This window comes from Tachyglossus aculeatus, chromosome 14 (genome assembly GCF_015852505.1).
Source record: "Tachyglossus aculeatus isolate mTacAcu1 chromosome 14, mTacAcu1.pri, whole genome shotgun sequence".
Lineage (NCBI taxonomy): Eukaryota > Metazoa > Chordata > Mammalia > Monotremata > Tachyglossidae > Tachyglossus > Tachyglossus aculeatus.
The window spans coordinates 661,327-678,095 of record NC_052079.1 but is presented as its reverse complement, the minus strand read 5'-3'; the positions used below and the strand labels follow the sequence as shown (position 1 = coordinate 678,095).

Sequence of the window (16,769 nt, the reverse complement as noted above, 5' to 3'; positions counted from 1 at the left end):
AGTTTGTCTGTATCCACTCCGTCGTTTAGTACAATGCCTGGCACGTAGTAAGCGCTTAATAAATACCATTATTGTTACGATGATGTACGGGCCTGTTCTGCCCGCAGCGGGCACCTGGCACAGGAGGAGGAGAAAGATAACGGACAGCACTGAGAATTAAAATTTAATCGAGAACGAAACTCAGCCGTGTGTTAGCTAAAAAACAGAGAAGCAGCGTGGCTCAGTGGAAAGAGCACGGGCTTTGGAGTCAGAGGGTCATGGGTTCAAATCCCGGCTCCGCCAATTGTCAACTGTGTGACTTCGGGCAAGTTACTTCACTTCTCTGGGCCTCAGTTACCTCATATGTAAAATGGGGATTAAGACTGTGAGCCCCCGGTGGGACAACCTGATCACCTTGATCCCCCTCTCCATCCCCCTCATCTTACCTCCTTCCCTTCCCCACAGCAGCTGTATATATGTATATATGTTGGTACATATTTATTACTCTATTTATTTATTTATTTATTTATTTATTTATTTATTTATTTATTTTACTTGTACATATCTATTCTATTTATTTCATTTTGTTGGTATGTTTGGTTTTGTTCTCTGTCTCCCCCTTTTAGACTGTGAGCCCACTGTTGGGTAGGGACTGTCTCTATATGTTGCCAACTTGTACTTCCCAAGCGCTTAGTACAGTGCTCTGCACACAGTAAGTGCTCAATAAATACGATTGATTGATTGTAACCTCCCCAGTGCTTAGAACAGTGCTTTTGCACATAGTAAGCGCTTGATAAATGCCATCATTATTATTGTAATTATTATTTAAAAGGCATCTGGGTGTGTTGGTCCATTGGTGTGTGTCAGCAGTTATTGGGAGAAGTGGTTGGATGGAAATGATTAATGCCTTGGGGGCTTCAGAGGGAGTGAGAATGGGTTGGGGGCTGGGAGAGTGCCAGCTGCCAAGATAATAATAATGATGGCATTTATTAAACGCTTACTATGTGCAAAGCACTGTTCTAAGCGCTGGGGAGGTTACAAGGTGATCAGGTTGTCCCACGGGGGGCTCACAGTCTTAATCCCCATTTTACAGATGAGGGAACAGAGGCACAGAGAAGTGAAGTGACTTGCCCAAAGTCACACAGCTGACAATTGGCAGAGCCGGGATTTGAACCCATGACCTCTGACTCCAAAGCCCGTGATCTTTCCACTGAGCCAAGCTGCTTGTCTACTAATAACAATTGTGGTATTGGTTTAGCACTTACTGTGTGCCAGGCACTGTACTAAGCACTGGGGTGGATACAAGCAAATTGCATTGCTGTCCCTGACCCACAGTCGTATTCTCCATTTTGCAGATGAGGGAACTGAGGCACAGAGAAGTAAAGTGCCTTTCCCAAGGTCACCCAGCAGATATGTGGCAGAGCTAGGATTAGAAGGAAGCTCCTTCTGACTCTCAGGCCCGAATCCTAGCCATTAGGCCATAAGCAGTGTGGCTCGTTGCATAGACCCCGGGCTTTGGAGTCAGAGGTCATGGGTTCAAATCCCGGCTCCGCCACTTGTCAGCTGTGTGACTTTGGGCAAGTCACTTCACTTCTCTGGGCCTCAGTTACCTCATCTGTAAAATGGGGATTAAGACTGTGAGCCCCAAGTGGGACCACCTGATCACCTTGTATCCTCCCCAGCGCTTAGAACAGTGCTTTGCACATAGTAAGCGCTTAACAAATGCCATCATTATTATACTGCTTCTCGAAAAGTCTTCCAAGAGCCATATGGCTGCCATTTTGGGCCTTTTCTTGGAAACTCACCAGTCTGGTCAGACAGCTTGCCCATGGGCGAGGCCGGGAGTCCAGTGGCCACAGCTGTGGAGATCCATCCCTCCCCACACCCCGGTCTCTGAATTTCCTGGTCCTAGTTCATCCTCTCTCCACTAAATGCCAATGGGAGATGGATCCGGCCCCCAACCCAAAACCGGACCCACCCAAAACCTCTCCCACACACGCATTCATGTCTTCCCCCTCCATCAGTTTCCCTCAGGAACCGGTTCCGACATCTGTCAGGACAGAGGAAGCCGAGGCCGACAGCGAAGCTAATTCTAACCCAGCTTCTGGGTATATAAGAGCGTTCAGTTTTTCCTCTTTTCAGTCGTATTAAAAATAACCTTGGTGGGAACGAGGGTGGAGCACTGGGAAAGGGGTTTTGGGAATTACCCCTTTCAGAAAATTTGGATAATATTCGTCTTCAGGAAACGTTGGAATACCCCAGGCTCTTGGGTGGGCTGCCCCGCCTTTCCCTGCACCAGGACTGGCGTTTCCACCAGAATTTCAACTGTCATCCCCATTCTCTCTCTCTCTCACATCACTCACTGAGGCAGAAAAGGAAACCGACCTGAGCCCCGGGGGCTCCGCGCCACAGACCTGGAAGAGAGACAGCGTGCTGGGAGTATGGAAGGGGGAGAGTTAGGTGACCAATGCTAAACCCAGGCTGATCTGATGCCATCCTCCGGCAGTTATTTGGAGATGTGATTTATCATTGAAACTGCTGAATTGTTGTTTGTTCAGTGCTTAACAGAGGGGTGAAGTGACTTGCGTGGCTCAGTGGAAAGAGCCCGGGCTTTGCAGTCAGAGGTCATGGGTTCAAATTCCGGCTCTGCCAATTGTCAGCTGTGTGACTCTGGGCAAGTCACTTAACTTCTCTGTGCCTCAGTTCCCTCACCTGTAAAATGGGGATTAAGACTGTAAGCCCCACGTGGGACAACCCGATCACCTTGTATCACCCCAGCACTTAGAACAGTGCTTTGCACATACTAAGCGCTTAACAAATACCATCATTATTATTGTTATTTCCCAAGGTCACACAGCGGACCAGGGGCAGGGCTGGGGCTAGGATCTGGATCTCCTGACTCTCAGGACCTATGTTTGCTCATTCTCTCTCCCTCTCCCCCTCCCTTTCCCTTTCCCTCTCCATCTCTCTCTCTCTCCCTCCCTCTCTTTTTCTCTCCCTTCCTCCCTCTCTCTCTCTCTCTCTCCCTCCGCCCACCCCCATGGCCCCTCAGAGGGAGCAGCTGGTCCCCTTGACTTCAGCTTTGAGCTCCCTACAAAACCAGAGACTCTGGTTCCCCTCAGGGCACCAGGTTCTCCTGACCCATCCATTCTCAGGCCTTGGCCCCACCGGTGACACCCCTCGGCTCAGGTGACACCCTTCCTCCTCAAATCTTAGTTATTCTCCCCGCCATTCAAAGCTTTATTAAAGGCCCATCTCCTCCAAGGGGCCTTCCCTGACTAACCCCTCCTCTCCTCTTCTCCCACTCCCTTCTGTGTCGCCCTTACTTGCTCCCTTTACTCATCCCCCCACCCCAGCCCCACAGCACTTATGTCCAGATCTGTCGTTTGTTTATTTATATTAACGTCCGTCTCCCCCTCTAGACTGTAAGCTCGATGTGGACAGGGAATGTGCCTGCTTATTATTATGTTGTCCTCTCCCAAATGCTTAGTACAGTGCTCTGCACACAGTAAGTGCTCAATAAATACAGTTGAATGAACACGGTGCCCCAATTCTGAGCCCGCCTTCGTCTGCCCCCCACCGAGTACCTAGATCTGTCTGTATATGTTCCCAGTTTGTACTTCCCAAGCGCTTAGTACAGTGCTCTGCACATAGTAAGCGCTCAATAAATACGATTGATGATGATGATGGATCTGGGAACCCCACTGTGGCTGGACGAAACCCAGCTTCTGGACACAGACAGCCTGCAGGGCTCGAGCAGGGTTGGTCGGAAATCCTTGTCCAGAGGGATGTCCGCTCAGGCCCGGACGGGGCTTCTGGCCCGTAGCCCAACCCTTGTTTGTCTGAGAGTGGTCGGGGATGTCCAACCTGCCCCTCGTCTAAAGGATGACTCAGTGACGTGCCCTCTGATGCCTTCCTCCCCCTCATCGCTTTGGAAATCCCTCTCGTAGGGTTGCTGCCTCCTCCCTCGCCTTCCAGGGTGAACAGTTTCCTGTTACATCAGGCAGGAGGGGTGGGTGGGTGAGGCTTCTGGGATTCCTCTCCACCCACTCCACACCAGTCAGTTTTGGATGCTGAGCGGATCGGGGATTATCCAGATGGAGAATGAATCCGGAGCGCTTTACTAACCCCGAGTAGTGTTCCCTGCCCTCCAGGAGCATTCTTTCGAATGGAGAATCCGTCTGTCCATCAGTAGGCTTTATTGAGCGTGTCCTCAGTGAGGAGGCTGTACGAAGCACTCCAGAGAGGACACCCAAGGGAAGCGTGATGTTCCCTGCCCTTCAGGAGCTTTCCTTCTAATGGGAGATCCATCCATCTGTCTATTACTGAGCACCTGCTGCGTACACTGAGCTTGGAAACATAAAACATCATCATCAATCGTATTTATTGAGCACTTACTATGTGCGGAGCACTGTGCTAAGCACTTGGGAAGTACAAATTGGCAACATATAGAGACAGTCCCTACCCAACAGTGGGCTCACAGTCTAAAAGAGTGGGCTCACAGTCTAAAAGAGTGGGCTCACAGTCTAAAACAGGAGCAAAGCACCCACTTCCAATCCATTGGATTCCCAGAGAACTGCCTCTTCCCCATACCCCAAAGCAGAGAATGCTGGAACTCGGGAGAGGGAAGCCGTTCCCATTCCAGCCATCTCCCCCACGGGCTGCTTGCGTTGGGATCGAGAGTGAGGTCTCTGGTTTTGGTTTCCAAATCTCACTTGGCATCTCGCGTGCCTGGGGAGAAGCAGATGAAACGAATGTGAGGCAGAAGAGACGCGAGAGGGACAGAAGCAGCTTTTATTTTTTGAATGGTATCTGTTAAGCAGTATGTGCCGGGTGCTGTACTAAGTGCTGGGGTGCTTACTTTGTGAAAAGCACTGGACTAAGCACTTGGGAGAGTACAAATACAATCGAGTTGGTAGACGTATTCCCTGTCCTTTAGGAGCGTACAGTGTAGAGGAAGACAACAGTGCCCTGCCCACGGAAGCGCTCAATAAATACGAATGACTGACTCCAGCAGAAGTCTAAAGAATTTGGAAGCGGCCTCTGTTCTCCAGTTTGAGTGAAAACATTTGCTGAGACCTTCTGGGGAAAGGGATATTGAAATGACTTTTCTGTCCTTCAGCTTTGCTCGGCTGTGAATGTCTAAACTGTGTCCCGTTCTCTCCTTCCTTCCTTTCCCCCTTCCCCTCCCCCAGGATTTAGTTTCCGGGAGGATCCGAGAGGGCCTCAGCCATGGCCCCGCGGAAGCGAGGGGGCCGGGGGATTTCGTTCATCTTCTGCTGTTTTCGCAATAACGACCACCCCGAGATCACGTACCGGCTGCGAAATGACAGCAACCTGGCCCTGCAGCCCATGGAGCCGGCCCTGCCGATGCCGGCCGTCGAGGAACTGGACGGCATGTTCGGCGAGCTCGTGGTGAGTGCCGGCCCCCGGGCCTCTCCTCAGCACCGTCTTCCCGTTCCCCGGCCCCACTCTGTCAGTATCGGGGATCTCATTTGACCCTGGGGTCGGGGGTTGGGGGGCATCAGAGACGCCTCACTTCCACTGAGGGACACAGAGGAGGGCCTCGGGGGGGCCCTGGGAGGGAAGGGGGCAGGATGGCGCCGTTGCCCAATTGGTGCCACGCGTTTCTGGGGGTAAAATAGGGGAAAGTTCTTGTTGAGAGGCTACGGCGGCAGCCTCCTCGCTGGCCTCTCTGCCTCCGGCATCACCCACGTCCAGCCCTCACTCTGCTTGGCTGCCTGGATCATTGTTCATCATCAATCGTATTTATTGAGCGCTTACTATGTGCAGAGCACCGTACTAAGCGCTTGGGAAGTACAAATTGGCAACATATAGAGACAGTCCCTACCCAACAGCGGGCTCACAGTCTAAAAGGGGGAGACAGAGAACAAAACCAAACATACTAACAAAATAAAATAAATAGGATAGATATGTACAAGTAAAATAAATAAATAAATAAATAAATAGAGTAATAAATATGTACAAACATATATACAGGTGCTGTGGGGAAGGGAAGGAGGTAAGATGGGGGGATGGAGAGGGGGATGAGGGGGAAAGCAGTTTTCTCTGTCTCCCCCTTTTAGACTGTGAGCCCAATGTTGGGTAGGGACTGTCTCTATATGTTGCCAATTTGTGCTTCCCAAGCGCTTAGTACAGTGCTCTGCACATAGTAAGCGCTCAATAAATATGATTGACTGAAAGGAAGGAAGGGGCTCAGTCTGGGAAGGCCTCCTGGAGGAGGTAAGCTCTCAGCAGGGCCTTGAAGGGAGGAAGAGAGCTAGCTTGGCGGATGGGCAGAGGGAGGGCATTCCAGGCCCGGGGGATGACGTGGGCCGGGGGTCGATGGCGGGACAGGCGAGAACGAGGTACGGTGAGGATTGTTCTAAAACACGGACCAGCACGGGCTTTGGAGTCAGAGGTCATGGTTTCAAATCCCGGCTCCGCCACTTGTCAGCAAGTCACTTAACTTCTCTGGGCCTCAGTTCCCTCATCTGTAAAATGGGGATTAAGACTGTGAGCCCCACGTGGGACAACTTGATCACCTTGTAACCTCCCCAGCTCTTAGAACGGTGCTTTGCACATAGTAAGGGCTTAATAAAAATGCCATTATTGTTATTCCTCGGAATAGCTGCCCGCCCATTTCCCCATTAAGCAGGAGCACCCGACTGTCAGCTTTCAGGCTTTCCCCCAAGTGCCCGGGGCAGTGCTCTGCCCAGTTGGCACTCAGTTGATCCTGCCGATCGGTCGAATGATCGAGGAAAGCCCAGCTCCTCACACTTTCTGGGACAATGTCCTCCATCAGGGCTGGTTCCGAGCCGTGGGGAGCCCACCCCTCGCCAACCTAGCAACGCTTTTTTACCTGCGGTCGTGGTTGCTCGGCAGGACTTCGGGTTCCGTGGACAAACTTTGACGCTTCAAGAGCCGTCCCGGGGCTGACTTCCAAAGGCATCTGCACTTACAGCTGCGGACAGTCTTTCAATCAATCAATCAATCAATCAGTGGTATTTAGTGAGCGCTTGCTGCTTCCAGAGCACTGTACTAAGTACTTGGGAGACAACAATGTAAGAGTTGGTAGACACGTTCCCTGCTCACAATGAGCTTACGGTCTACGAGCTTCAACGAGCTTCCTTCCCTTCCCCACAGCACCTTTATATATGTATATATGTTTGTACATATTTATTACTCTATTTATTTTACTTGTAATATCTATTCTATTTATTTTATTTTGTTAGTATGTTTGGTTTTGTTCTCTGTCTCCCCCTTTTAGACTGTGAGCCCACTGTTGGGTAGGGACTGTCTCTATATGTTGCCAACCTGTACTTCCCAAGAGCTTAGTACAGTGCTCTGCACACAGTAAGCGCTCAATAAATACGATTGATTGATTGATAGAGGGAAGCAGCGTGGCTCAGTGGAAAGAGCACGGGCTTTGGAGGCAGAGGTCGTGGGTTCAAATCCCCGCTCCGCCAATTGTCAGCTGTGTGACTTTGGGCAAGTCACAACTTCTCGGCCTCAGTTCCCTCATCTGTAAAATGGGGATTAAGACTGTGAGCCCCCCCATGGGACAACCTGATCATCTTGTAACCTCCCCGGCGCTTAGAACGGTGCTTTGCACATAGTAAGCGCTTAATAAGTGCCATAATTATTATTATTTTTAGAGGGAGAGACAGACAGTAATATAAATAAATAAATGACGGATGTGAACATGAGTGCTGTGGGGCTGAGGGAAGAGTGAATAAAGGGAGGAAATTCAAGTGCAGACCAGCCTGCTCTTATATGGTGCTTCTAGCAGCAATAGTGGTAATGGTAGTGGTGGTCTTAACTAAGCGTGATACCCTGTGCTAAGTCCTGGGAAGTACAGGAGACGCAGGAGATACTTTTTCTGCCCTGGGGAAGCTTCTCTTCCACTTGAATGGAGGAACTTTCGCTCCCATGCTTAGCCCTGTCCATCCAGAGTCACTGGAGATGGGCAGGTGCAGTGCCCCTCCGAGGGAGAGCGGTGACCCAGGGGACCCTAGATATTCTCAGGGATCTTTCTGCCACGGCATGGACATCAATCAATCAATCAATTGTATTTATTGAGCGCTTACTGTGTGCAGAGCGCTGTACTAAGCACTTGGGAAGTACAAGTTGGCAACATATAGAGACAGTCCCTACCCAACAGTGGGCTCACAGTCTAAAAGGGGGAGACAGAGAACAAAACCAAACATACTAACAAAATAAAATAAATAGAATAGATATGTACAGGTAAAATAAATAGAGTAATAAATATGTACAAACATACATATATACAGGTGCTGTGGGGAAGGGAAGGAGGTAAGATGGGGGGATGGAGAGGGGGGTGAGGGGGAGAGGAAGGAAGGGTCCCTATGCTTCGTGGCTTTGGGCCAGTGCCCCTTGCCTCGTCCTCTTCCTTTCCAAGGTTGGTCCTGACTCTAGCTTTCTTTTTCCCTGCGTCTTCAAACCAGCCCTGGAAAGCAGGGGTTGTTATTATCCCCATGGGACAGATGAGGAAAACAGGCCCAGAGAGGGTGAGTGACTTGCTTAAGGTTACACAGCAGGTCAGAGCCAGTGCTGGAGCTAGAACCCAAGTCTCCTGACTCCCAGCCCCGGCCGTTTTCTGTTCAGCCCCACTGCCTCAGGGCTCACCAGCTCGGTATCGGAATTGACTTTCACAGCCTTTCCGAGAGCAGCTTGTATTCCCGGGACCCGTGGCCTTTGGGGGAATTTGAGATTTGTTAGCTGTAGCACACCAGCAGAACCTGTCTTCACCAGGTACCCGAGACTTTACCGGTTCAGTAATTCATCTTTTTTCTGGGAATCTGAAGCAAGCTTCCATTTCTCAACCTCTGGGCTTAGGGACCCCAGGAAGTAGCCCTAGCAGTTTCCTTGTTGTTGTTTTAATTGTATTTGTTAAATGCTTACTATGTGCCAGGCACTGTACTAAGCTCTGGGGTAGATACAAACTAATCAGGTTGGACATAGTCCATGTCCCACCTGGGGCTCACTGTCTTCCTCCCCATTTTACAGATGAGGGAACCGAGGCCCAGGGAAGTTAAGTGACTTGCCCAGGGTCACACAGCAGACAAGTGGCAGAGCTGGGATTAGAACCCAGGGCTGAACTCACCCCGAAGGTCAACCAGGCAATCAGGAGGAGCGGCCAATTGTCAGCTGTGTGACTTGAGGCAAGTCACTTAACTTCTCTGTGCCTCAGTTCCCTCATCTGTAAAATGGGGATTAAGAGTGTGAGTCCCTGTGAGACAACCTGATCACCTTGTAACCTCCCCAGCGCTTAGAACAGCGCTTTGCAATCAATCAGTCAATCAATCAATCGTATTTATTGAGCACTTACTATGTGCAGAGCACTGTACTAAGCGCTTGGGAAGTACAAATTGGCATCACATAGAGACAGTCCCTACCCAACAGTGGGCTCACAGTCTAAAAGGGGGAGACAGAGAACAGAACCAAACATACCAACAAAATAAAATAAGTAGGATAGAAATGTACAAGTAAAATAAATAAATAAAGTAAGTGCTTAATAAATGCCATTATTATTATTATTATTGAATACTTCAAGCAGAGCACTGTTCTAAATGTGGGGAGAGTACAATAGAGCTAGGTGGCTCTACCTCTGCCCTCCTGGGATCTGGGGGGAGATGGACACTGGAATAATTTCTAGGTGGTTGGAAGCCACTGAGTATAGAGGTGCATTCAGAGGAGCCAAGTTCTTCTGCCCTGCTCACTGGGAGGAGGCACACCGGGTCGCAGAGCAAGGCTTTCAGTCGTCGGACAGCGGAAGGTCACTTGAGTCTGGAGCAGACCTCTTCACAGCAAGCCAGACGTCTGGGTCGACCAGAAGTGGCAATTGCGTTGGCTTTGTTAATACCGCAGCTACAATTTGGGACGAGTCAGCCAACCTCGACTTCCGTTTTTGTCCAAGCCTGAGAAAACTCCGCTGCCTTTCTCCCCTGAAGTGGATTTCTTCATAGCTCAGAAGGGCTCCTTGGCCAGGTAGCCCAACAGTCTCCCCACAGCAGGGCACAGAGCATTCCCTCCGCCTCAGACACGAAGGCAGGCATCCCGCTCTGGCACCGAAACAACCAATCGGACCTGGGGTTGGGGAACTGGTTCCCGAATTGGCCGGTAAATAGACTTGGGACAGTTAAGCAGAAAGTCAGTCAGCTCCTGGGGTTTTTGCTTGTCCGATGGAGACCCCGTGTACCCTTGGTGTCAGTGGATGTGAGAAGAATAATCCCTCCCCGGAAACTTGAGTAAAAAAATCCCCTTCCGCAGGGCAGTCCCAAAGAGTTTCTAGATTGTAAGAACCTCAAGGGCAGGGATCGTGTCTACACACTGTATTGGACTCTTCCCAACCACTTAGGAGAGTGCTCTGCCCCAAGTAAGTGCTCAGTGAAGACCACTGGTTGATTGACAGGTCTGCAGGGTCAGCCCAGCGGGGTTCCAGGGCAGAGACGAGTTGAGGTTGAGGGGCAAAGGCAGAGCAGACCCCCCGTGAGCCCAGCCGTGGTGACGTCCCCCAAGCCCTTGAGAGACCTTGGCTTCGTCCGCTTCCAGAGCATTTGGGAAGCACCAGGTCCGTCGCACGTTGTGGGAAGAAGCCGGCCTGCCATTTGGGAGGTTGGGGGTGTAGTTGGGAATTCCTGGGCTGAGCCTTAGTGGGAAGCCCGGCAAGCAGAGCCGGACAGAAGCTGCCAAGTCGGTGGACTGGGCCCCGAGAAGCGTCCTTGGCTGTCCAGCCGATGATTCACTGGGGATCATCGCCTTCCCTGTTGCCCTTCAACAAGAGCAGCCTTTGCCCCCAGCAGTCAGTAAACACGAATGCCGGCCCCAGTGACCCGCGCGGGGCCACTGGTGGGGGATGAGCGAGCCCCGATGGGATGACTGTCCTGGGGACGGCATCGGCTCTGCGAGAATCCAGGGGTCGGTCTGGCTGGTTCGAATCCTTTCTGGCGCTGGTACAAACGTGGCCCCCATGAGGCTTCAGAGCCTGGTCCCCCAAAATGTCCTTCTGGCTTCTCATCTTTAGGGAAGCAGCTTGGCCTGGTGGACAGAGCCCAGGCTTGAGAGTCAGAAGGACCCATGTTCCAATCCTGGCTCCGCCACCTACTGTGAGCCCCACGTGGGACAACCTGATCACCCTGTAGCCTCCCCAGCGCTTAGAACAGTGCTTTGCACATAGTAAGCGCTTAACAAATACCGTCATTATTATTATATGGAGCAGAGGCTCCTCATGGGCAGGGAACAGGCCTTAGGATTCCACTGCAATCAATCAATCAATCAATCGTATTTATTGAGCGCTTACTATGTGCAGAGCACTGTACTAAGCGCTTGGGAAGTACAAATTGGCATCACATAGAGACAGTCCCTACCCAACAGTGGGCTCACAGTCTAAAAGGGGGAGACAGAGAACAGAACCAAACATACCAACAAAATAAAATAAGTAGGATAGAAATGTACAAGTAAAATAAATAAAGAAATAAATAGAGCAATAAATATGTACAACCATATATACATATATACAGGTGCTGTGGGGAAGGGAAGGAGGTAAGACGGGGGGATGGAGAGGGGGACGAGGGGGAGAGGAAAGAAGGGGCTCAGTCTGGGAAGGCCTCCTGGAGGAGGTGAGCTCTCAGCAGGGCCTTGAAGGGAGGAAGAGAGCTAGCTTGGCGGATGGGCAGAGGGAGGGCATTCCAGGCCCGGGGGATGACGTGGGCCAGGGGTCGATGGCGGGACAGGCGAGAGCGAGGTACAGTGAGGAGATTAGTGGTGGAGGAGCGGAGGGTGCGGGCTGGGCAGTAGAAGGAGAGAAGGGAGGTGAGGTAGGAGGGGGCGAGGTGATGGAGAGCCTTGAAGCCCAGGGTGAGGAGTTTCTGCTTGATGCGCAGATTGATCGGTAGCCATTGGAGGTTTTTGAGGAGGGGAGTGATATGTCCAGAGCGTTTCTGGACAAAGATAATCCGGGCAGCAGCATGAAGTATGGATTGAAGTGGAGAGAGACACGAGGATGGGAGATCAGAGAGAAGGCTAGTGCAGTAGTCCAGACGGGATAGGATGAGAGCTTGAATGAGCAGGGTAGCGGTTTGGATGGAGAGGAAAGGGCGGATCTTGGCAATGTTGCGGAGCTGAGACCGGCAGGTTTTGGTGACGGCTTGGATGTGAGGGGTGAATGAGAGAGCGGAGTCGAGGATGACACCAAGGTTGCGGGCTTGTGAGACGCGAAGGATGGTAGTGCCGTCAACAGAGATGGGAAAGTCAGGGAGAGGACAAGGTTTGGGAGGGAAGACAAGGAGCTCAGTCTTCGACATGTTGAGCTTTAGGTGGCGGGCGGACATCCAGATGGAGATGTCCTGAAGGCAGGAGGAGATGCGAGCCTGGAGGGAGGGGGAGAGAGCAGGGGCAGAGATGTAGATCTGGGTGTCATCAGCGTAGAGATGATAGTTGAAGCCGTGGGAGCGAATGAGGTCACTGCAGTTCGTGAGCACTTAGTTCAGTGCACCACACTAAGGACTTTTCTACTGTTACCTTTCCAAGATGCTACTGCCCTTCAAGCTGTCCCCGGCCAGGTGGCAGAGGAACAAGGATCTGGACGTTGCCGGACGGGTGTTGGGAAGAAAGGCTCAGCTTAGCCTCTACCTTCAGGAGGCCGGTCTGGTGCTCAGCGTCCAGTGGGGGCCTCCATTAAGATGATTGCCAGTTTAATGAAATCACCGAATCTGTCCTTGTCTTTATTGGGTGGCCCCCGGGCCCTGTGTGCCGAGCATCGGCCCGGACACCCGCCATGGGCAGAGCTTTGTACCAGGCCTTTGACAAAATACAGTAAGAGCAGAAGGCCCAGTCCGCCCTGGAGAAGGTGTCCTCTGCCCACTTTAACCTGGGAGATTTATTGCTGTCCTTTGGACTCCGGGTGATTTTATAGAAGGTGTTCAGAGTCCCCCCTTTGGACTTCACCTGAGAATGTGGAGGGAAGCCGTCTGCTGCCGTTAGAGGTGGAGAACGTGGCTGCTAATTCTGTTGTATTTTAGTCTCCCGAGTGTTTAGTACAGCGATCTGCACGGAGTAAGTGGTCGGTAAATGCCATAGATCGGTCGATCGATTGATTCCCTGTGCTGGTTAGCGGCAGAACCGGAGGAATGACCTCGCCTTCAGCTTTCCCCTTCTCCACCTAGGACCAGGGTGCGGCTCCTCTCTCCCTCCTCCCTTCCCTCCCTCCCCCCCGCCCCCCGGCCCCGAAACGCTCCCCTGGCTGCAGCACGGACTGGCCGCCAGCGGAGATAAGGCCGAAGCAAACTGGGCGGCCTAGAAACCCAGGAATGTGCTGTTGTGCAAGCCGCCAGTTCAGGCAGTTCCAAGAGGCAGAGGCGGACATCATCCAGGGCCCGGGGTTTCGTTCCGGTCAGCTTACGGTCAGGTCTGTCCTTCCCCACGCTCCCCCCCACACCTCCCCAAATCAGGGCCTGTTCAACAGTCAGTGTCCAAGTTTCCAAATAACCTTGTGGGTTTGGGCTGCCCCCTCAGTTACCCTAAGAAGGCACTTTCACATCAGTAATCCCCTTTCAGCCTCCCAGTGGCCCTGGGAGAATGGGAGAGGCGTGTATTGTTAGCCCCATTTTGCAGATGAGGAAACCGGCACCCATAACGGGGAAGGACTTGATCAGGGGCCGAGCCAAGCTAAAACTGGGTCTCCGACTTCCAAGCCCCGATCTCTTTACAGCAGGCCACACTGCCTCCCTCGTCCCAGTGCTGTGCTCCCCCGTCCTACTTGGGGGAGGCTCTGGGGCCCTGATTTTGCTTGTTTCTATGTCACAGGGCCTCCAGGTGACCTGTGGCCTCATTGCTATTCCCAGAGACCTCCAGCTCTGGCTCACTTTGCTCTGCAGGGAAAAGGATGGAGAGTCAGGGGACTCTTCCCCTGTTCTGCTGTGTGACCCTCGGGCAAGTCACTTGGCCTCTCTGGATGTTTCCTCCTCTGTAAAGTAGGGATCAGATCCTTGCTGTCCCTCTGTATTGGAGTGTGAGCCCCATGTGGGCCAGGGACCCGTTCTGCTGATGCGGAGTCCGCCCCAGCGCCGAGCAAAGGGCGCGCGCTCTGTTACTGTGCTGTTGTTGTGGTTCTCTGAGGGAGTTGACCCAGCAGGACTCACTCAGGCTGCATATGGATCGGGCCTGGGCCCAACCCGTTCCTTCCCCTCCTGTCCCCGGCTTCTCCCTCCCTTTGGGAACTCTGCCTTGACAGCCTAGCGTGGCCTGGCCTGGTCTGGCTCGGTCCTGGGGCCCAGCTGGGATGAGCTCCACAGGCGGATCCAGAGCCGCAGATCCCCTTCCCCCCACCGTCATCATCATCATCATCATCAATCGTATTTATTGAGCGCTTACTGTGTGCAGAGCACTGTACTAAGCGCTTGGGAAGTACAAATTGGCAACATATAGAGACAGTCCCTACCCAACAGTGGGCTCACAGTCTAAAAGGGGGAGACAGAGAACAAAACCAAACGTACTAACAAAATAAAATAAATAGTATAGATATGTACAAGTAAAATAAATAGACTAATAAATATGTACAAACATATATCCATATATACAGGTGCTGTGGGGAAGGGAAGGAGGTAAGATTGGGGGGATGGAGAGGGGGACGAGGGGGAGAGGAAGGAAGGGGCTCAATCTGGGAAGGCCTCCTGGAGGAGGTGAGCTCTCAGTAGGGCCTTGAAGGGAGGAAGAGACCCCCATCTGTGCATTTGGGCACCAGGCTGAGGAAACCAGGGTCCCCGATCGGAGTCCTAACCCCCAGGCACCCTCAATCCCAGCCGGCACAGTAAATCTTGTCAGTATTTCTGTGTCTTTCTCCCTCGGCAGAGTGGAAGCTCCTTGTGGGCAGGGAACGTAACATTTTTCCATGCTCTATTTTCGTGTGTGCTCGGTATAGTGCACTACTGCCAGTGGGCTCTCAGTAAATGCTAGGAGCCCTGCTGCTGCTCCTGCCCATCTCCAACCATCTTCTCTGTCGAGTGATGCTGCTGGACAAGGCTGAGGCCCCACGAGTGGCAGGCTGGTGGGAGCCATAATTCTGTTCTGGTAGAGACATTCACCTCCTGCAAAGGTCTGTTTTCTGACTTGGCTGAGCTGGGGCTCGGACAGAAACATTTTCCAGATTCAGCAATAACTTCTTGGGTCATGTTTCTCTCTCTCCTTTCTCTTCTCTCACCTCTCCTCCCTCTCTCGCCTCTCCCCTTCTTTCCCTTTCCACTTCTTTGTTTCTCTTTCTATCGCGCCTCTCTCTCTCCCCCCCCGCCCTGTCTCTCTCTGTTGTAGATAGAAGCACGGTCTGTTGGGCTGGGGGGCAGGATTAAGAACTCAATGCGTATTTCATTTTTAACTTTTTCAACTGTCCTTTCCTTGGCCAGGATGAACTGGACCTCACGGACAAGCACCGAGAAGCCATGTTTGCCCTCCCTGCGGAGAAGAAATGGCAGATCTATTGTAGCAAGAAGAAGGTAAACTTTGTCTAGGCACGTCCTGGTGGAGGTGTAGGGGAGATTTCATGTTCTTTGGCTACTGCTCGCCTGCTGTGTGACCTTGGACTCGTCACCTCACCCTTCTAGGCCTCAGTTTCCACATCTCTCAAATGGATATAACATCCTTGTCCTCCCTCCTTCTCATACTGTGAACCCCATGTGGGACCGTGTCCAAACTGGTTGCCTAGTGTCCACCTCAGCGCTTGGCATAGTGCGTGAAGCAAAGCGAGGGCTTAATGAATACCATCATCATCATTGTTGTTCGTGCGGGTTCGTCGGGAACCTGAACGAAGCAGCGTGGCTCAGTGGAAAGAGCCCGGGCTTTGGAGTCAGAGGTCATGGGTTCAAGTCCGGGCTCCGCCAACTGTCAGCTGTGTGATTTTGGGCAAGTCACTTCACTTCCCTGGGCCTCAGTTACCTCATCTGTAAAATGGGGTTTAAAACCGTGAGCCCTCCGTGGGACAACCTGATCACCCGGTAACCTCCCCAGTGCTTAGATCAGTTACCTCATCTGTAAAATGGGGTTTAAAACTGTGAGCCCTCCGTGGGACAACCTGATCACCTTGTAACCTCCCCAGTTACACATAGTAAGCGCTTAACGAACACCATCATTAGTATTATTATTATTACGGTTCTCCAGAACGGAAACCAGCTGGACAGCAGCTGGCCCTGGACCGCGCCTGTCCCGCCCGCCAAGCCTTGGGGGCTTGTTGACAGTGGGTGGGCAGTGCCTCAGTGGACTGGCCGCCCACTCCCACCACCCGGATGCTCCCGTGGACCCTCAGCAGACAGACCCCAGAGGCTTGGTGTGGAGGGCAGGCTGGAGACGTAGGGAGTGCAGAGAGGTCCCACTACCCTGACAGGACCAGCACAGACAGAGCAAGGCTCTGACGGGGGAGGAAGTGGGGAGAAGGGGAAGGCCGGGGTGGCGGGGGGCAATAGGGATCACCATTTCCTACTCCTCCCCTGCCATGAACATCACAGCGGCAGAGAGGAAGGCCGGGATGGTATGGTGAGGTGGGAAGGGCCACGAGTGAGAAGCTTAATAATATTAACAATAATAATGGTAATAATATGTGAGATATTTAAGCACACACTAGATTATAAGATCCTTTTATTTTTAATGGTATTTGTTAAGCACTTATACTCTGTGCCAGGCACTGTACTAAGCACTGGGATAGATACAGAATAATCAGGTTAGATTTAGTCCATAGTCCACATGGGGCTCACAGTCTTTATCTCCATTTTACAGATGAGGTA

General features: G+C 52.0%; 1 protein-coding gene across 3 annotated transcripts in view; it reads left to right on the top strand.

Annotated features, from left to right (window-relative positions):
- The window catches only part of DAAM1 (dishevelled associated activator of morphogenesis 1), an 87,836-nt gene that overhangs the window by 34,374 nt on the left and 36,693 nt on the right, over positions 1 to 16,769 (top strand). For all 3 annotated transcript variants that reach the window (XM_038756271.1, XM_038756269.1, XM_038756270.1), the window contains exons 2-3: positions 5,175 to 5,394; positions 15,399 to 15,488. In XM_038756271.1, coding sequence (XP_038612199.1) covers positions 5,212 to 5,394; positions 15,399 to 15,488 — 273 coding nt within the window. In that variant the 5' untranslated portion in view covers positions 5,175 to 5,211. The remainder of the gene's footprint in view (positions 1 to 5,174; positions 5,395 to 15,398; positions 15,489 to 16,769) is intronic.